Source organism: Elaeis guineensis, chromosome 13 (assembly GCF_000442705.2).
Source record: "Elaeis guineensis isolate ETL-2024a chromosome 13, EG11, whole genome shotgun sequence".
In the NCBI taxonomy this organism is placed as follows: Eukaryota; Viridiplantae; Streptophyta; class Magnoliopsida; order Arecales; family Arecaceae; genus Elaeis; species Elaeis guineensis.
The window spans coordinates 14,944,610-14,960,993 of record NC_026005.2 but is presented as its reverse complement, the minus strand read 5'-3'; the positions used below and the strand labels follow the sequence as shown (position 1 = coordinate 14,960,993).

Here is a 16,384-nt window from a genome sequence, read left to right as displayed (position 1 = left end):
AAAGGGGCATTTTGAGGATAAATGGTACAAGTAATTGGACTCGAAGTTGTAGCTTGGTGCTTCAGGAAATAGGACTGCGTCTCCGAACCTTGAAAGTTCAAACGTTGAGCACGCCTTGGTGGAAACCGTCCGAGGAGTGTAAAAGTCTGCGCCAGCGAGAATTTCTTAGATGTGGACAATAGACCAGACGCGTCTCGGGTCACCATCAGATAAGGTTTCCAACGTTCAAACGTGCACGACACCAGAAAAAAGAGCCGTCCAGGCGGCTTAGAAAGCTTCAGCAGCTGGGAATGGAAATTATTTATCGCAATCTTCTTTCTTAGGTGTACGCATGGTTTTGAACACAAACATGGTTCTTTTAATACAGATCTCACACGCAGAATTGTGATGCTGAAACATATCGGCTATGCTACAAGTTAGTGTGAGATTTTTCTTGTGTGGTCATCGCACTGCTCAGCTAACATCTCAACCAAAATCTTGGTTGAGAAATTGGTTTGTAGTATATATATATATATGCACACACCTGGGCGATGGGGAGTAGGAGTCGATGGTGGGGGGAGACGGCGAAGTCGAGGTGGAAGGGAGGGGGGACTGCAGTAAAGGAAGAGATAAATTTAGGGAAACAAAAAATGTCTTTGTCGCTTTGGCCGAGTGGTTAAGGCGTGTGCCTGCTAAGTACATGGGGTTTCCCCGCGAGAGTTCGAATCTCTCAGGCGACGATTTTCTTTTCTTTTTATCAAATTTCCTTGTAAAAACCATGTCTTAACTTTTTTCTAAGCACATTTTTTTCCTTTGTTTTCCCCCTCCTTTTTTTTTTTTTATAAATTCTCTCTCTCTTTTCGTAAAACAGCAAATTGGATCCCCACAGAGGAAACGAGGGGTTCACAAGGAAGATGATGATGGACAGTAGTTTTGCAACCTCTCAACCCATGAGGACCAAGAGGCTGCTGGAATAGTGACTTAGATATGTCCATTGTCTACATGGGCAAACGAAATAAATTGTTCATTTGATTAGAAAATGAACCAAACTCGGCCTCCATGTCAAGGCTTAATAGATGAATAAGCTATTATTACAAACATTATTCAAATAGTAAAACACCTGCTTGTTTAAGTTAGATGCAAGTGAAGCAGCATGTGTTTGGAACAACTATGAGAACCAACATAAAATTCGCAAATAGATACCCTTGCCATATTGTTTTGGATACAATGTTTTGTTTACATACAATCAGCAATAAACAAACAATCGGTGCTCCACTTAACAAACATTTGCTTCATCCAAGAAGAATAGTTCTAATTTATTTTAGTTAATTGTGTAATACATTGATATAGTATGACATATTATCGGTTTTTGTCCACAAAATTTGCTTGATACACACAGAACTGGATCAAATGGTAAAATGACCAATAATAACGGGGAAGATAAAACAGCTCTATGAGGTCAGTTATGGTTGTCTCCCCCCGGTTTGCTGAGAAGAGGTTGTAGAGCCTTGACAACAATCGTCATATTTGGTCGGAAGTCGGCTTCATACTGAACACATAGTGCTGCAACTGCTGCCATCTGAACATCACAGACACACACAGACATATGCATCCATTGAACATGTTAGATACTCAAGGATTTCAAATCTCCAGAGGGGCTAAAATTAAGAGGGAGAAGAAAAAAAGGTTCCTCCTAAGATATAGAGGGCCTTGCAAGATTAGATCTGGAGGTAATAAGTAGTTTACACTTCAGACCACAATTAGAATGAAAAAAAAAAAAATGAGATACCTTTGCAACAGCTTTTGGTGGATAATCATTGTTTAGCTTAGGATCCACACACTGTTTAACTTTGTCTTCGCTCAACCTTGGAGTTGCCTACATTATCACATAATTCAAGATTAGATGGCAGCAAAGAAGAAATAACTATAGTGATGATATAACACTGTAGAGAGTGGAACCTACCCAAGTAACAAGGCTCTGCTGTCCTTTTGGCATTGTATGGTCTACAGGCTTTCTTCCTGTTAGAAGCTCTAATAGAACGACTCCAAAGCTATAAACATCACTTTTCTGTGTTAATTGCCCTGTCATTGCATACCTGTACAACAACCATGTAAGAAATATGGAAGAATTTTTTTTTTTTATTATCATCCACAGTTTATTATTGTACAAGTTTAGTTTATAAGTGAAAGCTACACAAAGTCTGCTGCACAAAGATACTGGAGACCCTACATTTGATCAAACTTCAAATAAGAAGTTTGTTTTTTTCATTATTATAACTATGAAGGTCAGGAAATGTTAGTCTGTGCCAATTTGCTAAATTTCACCAAAATTTACTCTTTCTATCAATAACAAAGAAAAGGGAGGAAGGAGGAAGTTCTGCTTACTCTGGAGCATGATAACCAAAAGTTCCTAAAACTCGAGTTGAATGTAGACGAGCTGCTGTGTCAGGAGACTGGTTAGTTAAATTGAAGTCAGCAATTTTGGACTCGTAATCATCGAACAAAAGAACATTGCTGGATCTGACATCCCGATGAACAATTGGTGGTTGGACTTTTTCATGCAGATACTCAAGACCTCTTGCTGCACCATAGGCAATCTTCACTCTTTGATTCCAGCTCAGGACAGGTCCAGGTTCAGCACCTTGCACTCCTTTCCTCCCTGTGCCAGATAATTTTCAATAATATTAACCATGATCGACATAATTGTGCAAAACCTACAATGTACAAAATCATCAATAGGATACCAATCCACTACCATGTAAAACATCATGTAAAGACCCATTGGTTGCAAACTGATATACTAATATCCGATTATTTGCTTCTAAACAGTAGCCCAGCAACTGAACAAAATATTCATGTTTAAGTCTTGAAACCATCGATAACTGCATCGACCAAGATAAGAAAGAGATAATCAAATTAAGGTGAAGTTAGTGCCAAATCATGAACTTGTTACTAGCATAATGGAACAGTTTCTGCTATGTAAGGATTACCTGAGCAGCAAAATCTGAATCTGGATCATTTGAGGCACTAGGATCGAGCTTCTTTATAGCAGCAGGCTCTCCTGTAGTCAGATCTGCATGAAAAACCTTACCATAGGAACCTTCCCCAATCAAAGCCTTCTGGCCAAAATTAGAGGTTAGTTGATTCAGTTCAGCCAATGGTATTGCTGGTATCTCGATTGGCAAAGTTTTTTGTGGGGCACCACTTCTGGGGGGATTGGGCCCTCTTGGATCTCTATCATGACCTAAATAATCAGTCAGCAATGATGCCTGTAAGCCATTATCTAAAATTTCCAAAAACCCACAATACAAATCAATCCAATTACCCAATCAACCCATGTAAGCCATTATCAATTACCATTCATCATCTAGCACCTGTTAGCTAACAACTGTGGCTACTTCCAGATTTGAGTTTCATAAGCAAATGAAGATACATTGTTTTGTTTTTCTGATAAAAGATATACTAATTATTAGGGTACAATGTAATGTCAAAAAGATCAAAATACCATGGCAAAACCATCCTAGCTCACAAGCAGAGCTCTTTTCAGTATTTCCAAGTTTGAATCAGTTCATTCAAGAATATCGGAACAAGATCGGTAACCTTGTGGCTCATATTTATCAGAAAATTCCAAGAGTGTCTTCTGAGTTTAAAAGCATGTCCCAAACTGTCATATAGTTGCAGTCAGAGGCATTCCTATCATGATTATATCTTCACTAATCAAGAACCACATTACATACTTGATACCCAAAAAGTTATTAGATGGTCTCTATATGGACAACCAAATGTCTAAACAGCCTCTATGGCTCTATATCTCAGTGATGCCATTATGTTGAGGATAAGTTCTTCGCTCACTTTTCAAGAAACCCCAAAGCATCATTCATTGAAATAAAAGATCTTCCAATAAACATGCTCTAGTTTTCATCAAAAAAAAGGGAAAAAAAAAACATGCTCTAGTTGCTTGGATCTAGGTATCTATATTTTCAAGGAAACACCAGTCATTGTTTCTCAAAAGAAATAAAGACAAAAATAAAACCAAGTTGAGAACCTTCAATATATAAACATCATCACAACTGCCAAGTTATCACAGCATCATCCATCAAATTTTTGAAGACAGCAAGCAAGAAATGACAAACAAGTACTGGTTTTCCCAAGATTTTATTAAAGTGATAAAATCGTCAATAATTTTTTGTGGAAAACTCCTTATAAAGGAAAACAAGCTTGGTCTCAATTATAATGAACATCTGATTTGGTTCTAAACAGTTTACTCCAAAAGGTAGCAAATGACCCAATAAGCAAGGGAGGCATTCTACCTGGAGCATTTCGGTTTGGTGGCGCAGCATGTTGGCTAACCGGTGGACCATAGGCCTCTTCCTCGGCACCTCCACAGCAGAACATGTCAAAGCTTGTCTGTACTCCAAAATCCACAATATGAACACCTTCGCAAATTATTCACAAAATTGTTCACCAGATCAACTTAAAAAGAACCAATCCCATCATCATGAAAAAGGATCAATCCTGCAAACATAACAAGAACTCATTATCCATATCTATCCCTTTTTCAGATAAAATAACTATATATTTTCCAATGCAATACAAGCCCATAAAACATGAAAAATAAAAGGGTGCAGCCACACAAGAATTTCCATTTTTTTGCCAGTTAATTGGTTCAGAATGCAAAAGATACCCACTTGTCAAGACCCTCAATTATCATTTAACATTAACTATTTAATAATACCCAAAAATTCAATGAAACCAAAAAGGATAAGAAATGTCTCTAAGGTATGAATCATAGAGATCCCAAAAATTTGACAACATTGCCATAACAAAAATCTTCTAACAATCATCAGCCTATAAAGAAAGGGAATGCAAAACTCACCAAGAATCAATAAGCAGAATGATTCAATATTGAACCAAGTCACCAAAACAAAATTATGAAGCAAAAATTTGAAGAGGAATAGAAAAAATAAAATAAAATAAAATGAAAATCTAATGTCTATGACCTCCACCCCGCCTAAACAAGAAGGGAATATAAAAGAAAGAAAAAAAAAGGGGAGAAAAGAAGTTTAGACGGGAGGAGAGTTGGCAAGGGAGAGTGGAGGAGGTGGAATTGGTTAGAGAGAGGGAGGGAGAGAGGTGTGGGGTGGCGTCGCGCGTTTCGCGGGAAAACCGGGCTTTTTTTCTAACTTGAATCGACTCCCAACCGCTAGCTGACCGCCACCTTAGCAAGGAAGCATCCAATCGGACGTGCATGCACGTCCCACGTCGCCAAGCTGTTTTATAATTTGGTAAATCTTAGCTGCTTTATATTCATAACCAACATCAAAATTTTGGACCATCTCCCTGACCCATGGAGCGCTCTGCAAGTACGACGATAGGGTGCAGGAGAGCGGGTGTTGATTGGAGGGCATGGGTGCTGTATCTAACAAATTTTTTTTTTTTTTTTTTGAGATTTTGAGAGAGTAAAATTCTTTCTAATAACTAGCAACCAGCCAATAGACCGGGGTTTGGAGTGGCAATCAGATTAGATTCATATAAGATAGATTAAAAATCTATCAATTCAAATCCAATCTATTTATTAGATAGATCAAAAATTTAAATCTAAATCTAACTTTTTTATTAAAAAAATAATCTAAACCCAATCAATAATAAATTAAATCAAATTAAATAGAATAAATGGTTAAGTATTGCTATTTCTTATTTAGGCACATAATTTTTGACCTAATTCGAAAATATTGAACTTCCTACTTTCAATACTAACAACTGTCTTCGAAGGAAATTCAGTTGATAATAAAGATAACAATTTTTCATCTACATATACAACACAATGGCCATCCAAAATAAGTGAATGTGGACGAGAATTTTTCATGAGCAGATCCGCTTTTATTTGCTTAAGACCAAGTGGATATTGAGTTGATTTGGGTGTCCTGGACCATGGGTCACCGTTTACCCAATGGTAGCTACTACCATACAACATACCAAGATGAATATTATATCGGATACACTGACAATACATGGAGAAAGATAAGATGGAATTTTGAATTCCACACATTTTGTCCAACCCAAATGAAAAAACTACAATTAATATATCAAAAACTATAATTGCCCATGTGTTAGTATCATTATTTCCACTTTTCAGATTGATTTCCTCTTGCTCTATGTCTTTAATTAAATTAAGTTTCGCTCTAATACATATATTGAGATGAACTGCTATCTTGGATGAGACCCATATCTTGGATTCACATTTTGTGAGGATGATGCGGCACTTTGGCTCGAACCATAAATAACCATACATAATAAATGTTATTATTTTATAAACTTTGGCTCATCGAAGGATCTGTCACCGATCATCCACATCTTTCGATTGCTGTCACACATTCATTTTCCGAGACAACAACACAAGAGGAAGAAGCATATGACCCTTAATTAAGATCATTCATCATAAACGATGATATTTTAGTATGCAGGAGGATGTAGCAACGTATTGTATCCACTATTCATCTCCCTCTCTCTCGTAGTGGCCCATCACTCATTTTCCAGACAATGGCCTGAGGAAGAACCAGATGGCTCCTGGTGGTTTCCAAGCCTCTCTCAGGATGCATATATACAAGATGCTTCCATCACATAGCTGGCCAAGTCATCTCCATTAATGCGGGATTGAAGGCATCTCCATTAATGTCGTCTTTGGTCCTGTGCACTGACGGGCCAAAACCCACACCACACCACGTGTCTCCGGGCCCCTTCCTTGGCGAAATTGTGAAACCGACAAGACGGGAGCCGGAATCGCGTGCCCCAACTCCCACGGCAATGCGACGGCTACGTTACAACCGTTAGCTCTCAATTTTTCAAACGCGTACCTGTATTTGGTTGGGATCGTGGGAAACACTACAGATGATATTGAAGGGATGAATGATTTTTATTTATTCAAAAAATTTTAAAAAAATAGATGAAAAAAAAAGAATTACCTATCCTCCAGATATAGCAAAAAAAAAAATGTATAACATATGCGAGGAGTAGCTTTCAATATTAATAAAATTATCTATTTATCCGTCACTAATTTTGGACAAAAATCCTAATATTTCTCCGTATCTTCATTCATTCTTTTATATATTTTTATTTTATCTATACTACTAATCCGATATTACTAAATTTTATTTCTAGTTATTTTAATTTTAATATATAATTTTCATATTATAAAAAAATGATTAGAATTGTTGGCTGTTTTCCTATTTATATTTATTATTTTTAATTTTATTATTTATACAAAATGAATTAACTATTAAAATTAGATTAATACATATATAAATTAATTCATATATAACTAATTTATAAAATTATTTATTTAATTAAACTAAAACTAAAATATTTATATAATTTTTGACATAATTATAAAAATTATAAATTTATGTATCATTTTATTTTAGTATAAATAAGTGCCCCCTCAAGCCTTTTTCTCATTCAATCATTCAAACTCATAGTAACCTTCTTATCCCGCAGGAAGATCCAAATATTTGGTGGAATAATCAGAAAATAAAAATATTATAATCCTCAAAATATTGAGAAGTTATTCTATTGGCTTGATCTCTTATCATTGGAGGACTCTATGAATAATTATCAAATAGCCGATCAATTAGATTTGTTATAATTTGAAAATTTAAGAATTTATTCATCATCATGACTAATTCACCAAACACTCGTACATAATAAATTAATGTTGGTTTTATTATTCATATCTCATGCTATGTTTATTATTATTGTTAGATATTATGTTTATCAATTTTTAAAAAATAAATATGTAGTTTTATTTTATTCCATCCATGATTTTTAACTCTAAATTTTTTTATGCCAAATCTAGTTCAATGGTTCTTTAACATCTTAGTCAATAATTTCCCACCAAAGTTCATCAACAAGACCAGCCATCAATCTTATATCCTCATGGACTATTTTTCAATTTGATGGCCGACTTTGATGCTTATAATCTTATAAAAAAATCTTCAAAACCAAACAAACATAGCATAGAAGCTGAAGTCATGATGTACCAACCAATGATGTCATCTAACATGTCACGATCAATGATAACTGTTAGACGTATATCCTAGAAGTCAATCTTGATTAATGCATACCATTTTTCTAGGATATATTTTTATACTTAATGGGCAGTCTTTATTACCATTCATGTTGTATGTATCCATGATTTGTTTTAGAAATTAACAAAGATGATTTTGTATCTTCTTAGAGTATTGCGAATTTAAAACATACATTATTAGTGATTAATTTCTGAATGCTTCTGATTGGAGGATCATCATGGAGGACAGTGATTATTCCAGTTAGATCGGTACACGGATCACCTCTCTTCCGGAAAGATGAGTCTCAAATCTATAGTATGGAGATACTGGGATGAGAATGCAGGTGGTTGCTAGAGAACAACTTGCACTGAGTGTGATCAATACAAAAAATTACTTGAATGTTTACTCACTCGTTAGTAATTTTTTTGATGCTGCAGTGGTATGAGTGATCTTTTGACCTGTGGTATCTCGGCTATTCGCAGTGAGGCTACTGTAGTTTGATTGCACGTTCACTTGGTCTTTAGCCATTCGAATCCTTCCAGTGTATATTAGCTATAGTGGATTTAAATTCGCTGTTTGAAGTAGGATGCACCTAAATGAAATCTATCGATCTTAGTAGAAAAGGAGTAGTCCTATGCAATTTGCGAGACTGAGTTTCAAAAGTCTCTGACCAGAGCAAGTATGAATACTAAAAAAAAGTTTTCATAAGATTCGCAAATAAATTCAAATCGAACCAATCTAGTATATGACTGATAATGAGATTTGACAAGTTCTCTATGATCTCTGTCAAGTCGAAAATAATGATAGAAGGATAGAATCATATGGTAACCGCATCTAGGGATTCATATTTTTTTTATTCTACTAGATTGTCACTACATGCTGCTAGACGTCACTGGTGGATTTTGAAAGCTCACTAGAATTATTTTCGAATCAACAATCCTTGTTGAGTTGAGTTGGACTTGTTCCAATCCATTGAAAGAAGTTTCGATGATACTGTAATGGAGATCACGGTATGTCTCACTACCAAATAGACTAAAACTTGAGGGGTCACAAACAAAAGGAGCTTGACTCGATCAATAGCTTGGATCCTATTCAAATTATCAATTGGATTGATAGTTTGAATTTGAAAACTGCTAATTTGTAAGTATTACAAATTTAGTAACTGCTAATTGTTAGCAGAGGAACTTAATTATAAATATTATAATTTAATTAGGTCTGATTAAATTATAGATCAAGTTATAATTAATTTAAATTAGATTTTATTTAATTGGGTTTGATTTAATTTAAGACTAATTAGGTTTAATTATCCAAGTTAGATTTGGACTTCAATCCTGATTGGATCAGATTTAACAGTTTTTCGAATTGAATTCGAATCAGACTCAAATTGGATTTAATTTGAATTCAAATTAAATCCAATTGAACCTAACCACCTGAACCCAAATTTTCTAGGCTTCTCTCTCCATTTGGCTGACCAAGAAAGGATGGGGTGATGGAAAACTCATGCAATTCTTTTTGGCATGCGTGGGACGATAAGAAGTTTTCTTGGCACCCACTTTCTTGATTGGTTAGGATTCTAACCTAATAAGATTTTATCCTAGCTGATTGTAAATTTAATTGGTGATTAGTTAGGATTGGTTTTATTTGGTTGTGGCATGGGATGAGAGGGATTTATGTGATAAGATTTTATCCTAGCTGATTGTAAATTTAATTGGTGATTAGTTAGGATTGGTTTTATTTGGTTGTGGCATGGGATGAGAGGGATTTATGTGACAAAATAAAAGAAGAGGAGTTGGGCCATGCGGTATTTTTGGTTCCTTTTCCTTCTTACCGCAAGCCAATATTCCACGCCCTCTTTCCTCCTTGTTCCCTCCTTTCTGCACCCCATATCTTCCTCCTCCAGATCAGATCTGAGAGAAAAGGGAGGTTTTAAAGAAAGAAGAAAAGATCAAGAAGGGTTCTTATGTAGCGAAAATTTAGTGTAGGGGCAAAATGGTAATTTTAAATCTTTTTCAAAATTATTATTTTACAGCAAAATTATTAATTAATCTTATTAATTAATACTAATTAACCCTACACTAGGATCTAAATATGATACAACAGCATGCATTTAAATTTGAAATTCAAATTTGAATCAGTAAACCTTTTACAGTACTGTGTTCAGAACACATCACCTTTTACGGGTAGTCGATCACCGCAATCTGATCACCGTCGAAGAGTTCTGATCGTCACATCGCAGCCACACAAATGTCTGACCTCTGCGGATCGTCCACACGAAGCTCCCGTCTGATCAGCTCCTCACGAATGCTAGTTCGTGATTTCATCCTTTTGATGGCAGATGTTGATCGAACTCCTTCGATCAATGTGTGCTGACTCCTCGAATGCTCTGGATCATTTGCACGGTTGCTTGAGAGGCTGATGGATCTCTCCCTAAAATTTGGTGGACTCACGACACTCATGGCACACCAATCTCACTTCCCAAACCCTAGGTAGAAACCCTAGGGTACACACTAGAAACCCTGCGCTCAATTTTCTTTCTTTTCTTTCTTTTTCTCTTGAAAGGTTTTGGACCTTCACCTTGCGCACAAACTTTCCTCACACCCCAAGTTTCTCTCCTAAAATTTCTACGCACGTCCCACCTTTCTCTTCTTTTTAAAACAACATCGAACGTATCTTATCCGCATGAGAGGATAAAGATAAGTGGTTGCACATTTGAATTCAAATCAAATTTGAATTCAAATGCAAAACCAACTCATCCCTATCCACTTGTGCATGAGAAGAGAAGGGGCGTGAGTTGATTTGTGCATGGAGAGTTTACACGAGAAATATTTTCTCATGTAAAATATGGGGCGCACAAGATAAGACCATGGCGCATGGATTAGTTGGTCGCTCATTCAAATTCAAACTTTCTTTTGAATTTGAATGCCCAACCAACTTATTTTTGTCTAGATATTTGGCGCACAAGGGTGGGCGTGGGATGGCTTCTGTGTGGAGAAAATTTATGAGAAGTTGCTTCTCGTGAATTTAAATATGCACAGAAGAAGTGAGGTGGCGCAGGGAGAAAAGTCAAGGTGGTTTGAACCTAATTGAGCCAACCTAATCTAAATAGGTTAAGCACAATTAGAATAAATTAAATATAACTTAATTAGGCTTAATTAGGCTCAATAAAATCCTAATCAAATCAAGAATTAACTAAACCTAACCCCTGATCAAATCAGAGACTAAACCACCTTAGCGATTAGGTCAACATTTAACCTAATCGGGTCAATCTAAACTGAATCCAATTCAATTGGACTTGATCCAAAAATAATTACTCAATCAAATTGAGTTAATTAGCGATCAAATCACTAATTAAAGCTCTCATAAATATTGAGTCCAAATCCGATGGGCAATCAGGCATCAGAGACCATCGATATGAAACCCTGATCAAAGAGTTCAAATTTCAAATTCAAAATTTAAAATTTAAAATTTTGACCTCGGTACCCAAAATGTGTGGAACTCATGATCAGAGAATCCTAATTCTCAATCATAGAGTTCCAGACACATAAGACTCATAATCAGCCATCTGATCAGAAAGGAACCACTAATGTGTGTGACCTCGCAGGTTCGAACCTAAGCCGGTAGCCAGGAATCAATTCCTATACTAATCGAAGTGACCATCTAGCAATGGTACCCGACGATCGGATAGGTCGAATAATCGCAATCATAACATTCAGAACCTACGTGAATATGGTTACCGTATAATTCATCCCTTTCGACCCCTGTGTTTAGGACAACTCAGGGTTAAACTGTCAACCCTGATGATATCATCTGAATCGTGCTCAACTCAATTAGTCCTGTGACTCCTCACTAGGACTACTCTGGCCAAGGTTTTGCTAAATTGAAACATGACTGTACACAGCTCCTAAACTGGAGTGGTCAATCCCATCTTAACACACGCACCGACAAGTCAAGTACTTGACTACACCCAGCAGCCTTCCGTCATTGAATTAGAAATTCAGGTAGTCCGGTGCCTAAGTGCAGTGAGTTGCTTGCAAGTCACCGTGGCGGTCTCAAGTCGGAGGGACATTTATACCCATATCCCATCGAAGCAAATCTTGACAGCAGAAATAGCTCCGGAGTTGGTCACGTTCAGTGCAGATGTACCATTACATCTCACCTGTATGCCATAGGAGTGTCTCCACACTCTTTGGTTATGAGGACAACCAACCCATATGGCACACAACGACCTATGCTCGATAAACGTTGTCGTCCTTGGTAACAACGTATCATTTGGTCGCGAACATGTTTAAGGACTAAACGACAAATCCTTCTTTGTCGAGTCTAAATAGTCCTAAGGACTCACCACAACACAGGAGTTCATTAGAAGATGAAACATTTGTGATGAAAAAATATCAAAATAACTTTTATTTATTTATAATTCATGTACTAATACAAAAGGAGCACAACCGTCAACAGGCTGACGATTGACTTTGAGATACTATTCCCAACAATCTCCCACTTGGCCTAAAGCCTATCGGTGCAGTATCTAATACCCATCTTCGACTTGTAGTCGTTGAACTCCTTCACCGCAATGGCTTTAGTGAATGGGTCGGCCAGGTTCTCCTTTCCGTCGATCTTCTGAAGGTCGATGTCACCTCGATCCACGATCTCCCAGATGAGATGGTAGCGGCGCAGAATATGCTTCGTCCCCTGGTGTGCCTTTGGTTTCCTTCGCCTGAGCAATGGCTCCAGAGCTGTCGCAGTAGAGCAGAACTGGACCAACAAGGGAGGGTGCTACTTCGAGCTCGGTGATGAATTTTCTCAGCCACACCGCTTCTTTGGCAGCATCTGATGCAGCAATATACTCCGCCTCGCATACTGAATCAGCCACAATGTGCTGCTTGGAACTCTTCCAGCAGACAGCCCCACCATTAAGGATAAAAATAAATCCTGACACACTCTTGCTATCATCGCGATCAGACTGGAAACTAGAGTCTGTAAACCCTATAAGTCTCAAGTTCGATTCACCATATATAAGCCACTGGTCCTTAGTATTTCTTAAATACTTCAGGATGGTTTTAACAACCTTCCAGTAATTCTCTCCTGGATCAGATTGGTATCTACTCACTACCCCTAGTGAGTATGCCACATCTGGTCGTGTACATATCATGGCGTACATGATAGATCCCACTGTCGAAGCATATGGAATTCTACCTATACGCTCTCTCTCTTGAGGTGTTGTCGGACAATCCCTCTTCGAGAGAGAATTTTCATGGTCTATCGGTAGATAGCCTTTCTTGAAATTTTTCATGCTGAACCTTTTCAGCATAGTATCAATGTACGTGGACTGGGATAAGCCAAGCAACTTTTTGGATCTATCCCTATAGATCCTCATCCCTAGGATGTAGGAAGCTTCTCCCAGATCCTTCATGGAGAACTGTGACGATAGCCAAATCTTTATTCCCTGTAATGCAGGGATATCATTCCCGATTAAGAGAATGTCATCTACATACAATACAAGAAATACTACTACTGGATCATTAGCCCACTTATAAATGCAGGGCTCTTCTCTGTTCTTAACGAAGCCATACGTTTTGATCGTCCTATCAAAACGTATGTTCCAACTCCGAGATGCCTGCTTAAGTCCATAAATGGACCTCTGTAGCTTGCACACCTTAGACTCATCTGTGGATGTGAACCCTTCAGGTTGTATCATATACACCTCTTCGTCCAGCTCTCCATTTAGAAAAGCTGTCTTCACATCCATCTACCAGATTTCATAGTCCAGATGGGCAGCTATCGCAAGCATAATCCGAATGGATTTGAGCATTGCCATAGGAGAAAACGTCTCGTCATAGTCTATACCATAACGTTGACGATATCCCTTGGCAACCAGACGGGCTTTATAGGTCTCCACCTTTCCATCTGTGCCCCTCTTCCTTTTGAAGACCCACTTACACCCTATGGGTTTTACTCCTTCGGATGGATCAACCAATATCCACACATCGTTGACCTTCATGGACTCCATTTTGAATTTCATGGCCTCTAGCCATTTCTCAGAGTCAGGTCTCTGCATTGCATCCATGTAGGTGATCGGATCCTCATCGTTTTCATCAAGTTCGACAGGATCACCATCTTGGATCAAGAAACTATAGTATCTGTCCGGTTGATGTGGTACTCTACCAGACCGCCTTAAGGGTGCATAATCAATGGGCTCCGGATCTGATCTAATCAAATCCGGTTCAGGTTCAGTAACATGTGTCGGTTTTTTCACCTGTCGAACTTCGTCAAGTTCGACCTTAGAGGCAATAGTTTTTTTACTAAGGAACTCCTTTTCTAAAAAAAATTGCCTTAAGGCTGACAAACACCTTTTGCTCATCAGCAAGGTAGAAATAATATCCTTTGGTCTCTTTTGGGTACCCAATAAAATTACACTTGTCAGACCTAGGTCCAAGCTTGTCTGTAATTAAACGTTTAACATAAGCCGGACACCCCCAAACCCTAAGGTGCGAGAGTACTGGCTTACGTCCTATCCATATCTCATATGGCGTTTTGGTTACAGACTTACTCGAAACTCTATTTAGAAGGTAACAAGCCGATTCGAGCGCATATCCCCAGAGGGAGATCGACAGACCAGCAAACCCCATCATGGATCGAACCATGTCTAACAGGGTCCGATTCCTCCTTTCAGACACACCATTATGCTGTGGTGTTCCAGGAGGAGTCCACTGAGAGAGAATCTCATTCTCCCCTAGATACGTCAGAAACTCATTGGAAAGGTATTCACCTCTTTGATCAGATCGAAGAGTTTTAATACACTTTCCAGTTTGTTTTTCTACCTCATTTCGGAATAGTTTGAACATTTCAAATGATTCTGACTTATGCTTCATTAAATAGACATACCCATACCTAGATAGGTCGTCTGTGAAGGTTATGAAGTAGAAAAATCCACCTCTTGCACTTGAGCTCATGGGTCCACATACATCAGAATGTACCAGACCTAAGAGTTCACTGGCTCGCTCACCTTTTTCAGTAAAAGGTGACTTGGTCATCTTCCCAAGAAGACAGGACTCACAGGTTGGAAGTGATTCACAATCACTAACTTCAAGAATTCCTTCTTGAGCCAACCTGTTTATCCTGTTCTTATTGATATGACCTAGCCTACAGTGCCAAAGGTAGACTTCTGACACATTATCTATTCTAGAGCGTTTATCGAAGTTTTGAACCACATTAACAGGCTGTGATAGTAAGTAAATTCTATTATTTAATTATCCAACAAATATTGTAACACCATTCAAAATGATATTGCAAATATTTTTTTTATTAAAAAATCATAACCGTACATGGCCAAAAGGCCTACAGAAATAATATTTAATAAAAAACTTGGACAATAGTGACATTCACTCAGAATTATATTACGAGAATTGATTACAAGACTCATGATTCCTAAAGCTAGAACTGAAACTTTGCTTCCATCTCTAACGTTCAGGAACCTCTCGCCTTCATCAAATCTCCTACTGACCTGCAGACCCTGCATCGAATTACAAATATGATAAGGGCTTCTGGTATCCAATACCCAGGCAGTAGTATCACAAATCGAAAAGTTGCAAGGAGTTATCATATAATTACCTTGCTTCTTCTTTGGCCTGTTCGGGTCCAGGGAGGTAATGTATTGAGGACAGTTCCTCTTCCAATGCCCCTGCTTCTTGCAAAAGAAGCACTCCGCCTGGCTCTGGTCGTGCTTGCACTTCTTGGTCTAACCCTGTGCTACTGTCCCAGCATGAGATTGCACCTTCTTATTTTTCTTCTTCTTGTTCTTCTTCCCCTTCCCAAAGGGTTGACGATGAGAAGAAGACCCTCCCACTACATTCACCGACTCCTTATGGAGTTGGTGATCCTTCTCAAAGTTCTGCAGCAACCCCAACAATCCGTGGTAGTTTACTGCAGGCTTTGTCATTCGAAAATGAGTAAGGAATGGGAGGAAGGACTTGGGCAAGGAATTAAGGATCGCATCCTTACCGAGCTGCTCGTGCAGAGGAAAACCCAATTTGCTTAGGCGCTCAATCATCTCAATCATGTACAGTACATGATCAGTGACTGAGGCCCCATCCCTCATCCGAGCATTGAAAATGGCACAACTAGTTTTGTGCCTTTCAACGTCATCAGGCGTGCCAAAGGAGTCGTTCAACATTTGAAGCATCTCCTGTGGCTGGGCGTTCTCAAACCTTCGACTGAACTCGTCATTCATTGCTGCCAGCATAATACATCGAACGGTGGTGCGGTCATTGAGCCACTTCAAGTAAGTATCTCGGATCGCCTTACTAGCGTTCGGAGCTGGCTCCTCAGGTGCTGGATCCGTTACT

At 38.1% G+C, this 16,384-nt stretch overlaps 1 protein-coding gene and 1 non-coding gene across 2 annotated transcripts; one reads left to right on the top strand and one right to left on the bottom strand.

Annotated features, from left to right (window-relative positions):
• Nucleotides 1-637: 637 nt before the first annotated feature.
• On the top strand, nucleotides 638-719 carry TRNAS-GCU (transfer RNA serine (anticodon GCU)). The gene has a single exon. It is a non-coding gene; the product is annotated as a tRNA-Ser (tRNA).
• Nucleotides 720-1,150: 431 nt separating this feature from the next.
• Nucleotides 1,151-5,208, bottom strand: LOC105056482 (probable protein kinase At2g41970). Its single transcript, XM_019854303.3, has 8 exons — nucleotides 4,856-5,208; nucleotides 4,290-4,494; nucleotides 2,970-3,223; nucleotides 2,735-2,861; nucleotides 2,365-2,638; nucleotides 1,943-2,075; nucleotides 1,769-1,855; nucleotides 1,151-1,558 (listed from the first exon to the last, which is right to left on the bottom strand). The coding sequence occupies exons 2-8, from the start codon at nucleotides 4,372-4,374 to the stop codon at nucleotides 1,439-1,441; spliced, it is 1,080 nt and encodes a 359-aa protein (XP_019709862.1). The 5' UTR covers nucleotides 4,375-4,494; nucleotides 4,856-5,208; the 3' UTR covers nucleotides 1,151-1,438.
• Between the last annotated feature and the right edge of the window lie 11,176 nt (nucleotides 5,209-16,384).

Coding starts and splice junctions, on each gene's coding strand:
- LOC105056482 (XM_019854303.3), bottom strand. CDS start 4,374: ATGTTCTGCTGTGGAGGTGCCGAGGAAGAGGCCTATGGTCCACCGGTT. Junction 2,862..2,969: donor ATTCAGATTTTGCTGCTCAG/GTAATCCTTACA, acceptor TGGTCGATGCAG/TTATCGATGGTTTCAAGACT. Junction 1,856..1,942: donor AGCAGAGCCTTGTTACTTGG/GTAGGTTCCACT, acceptor GTGATAATGTAG/GCAACTCCAAGGTTGAGCGA.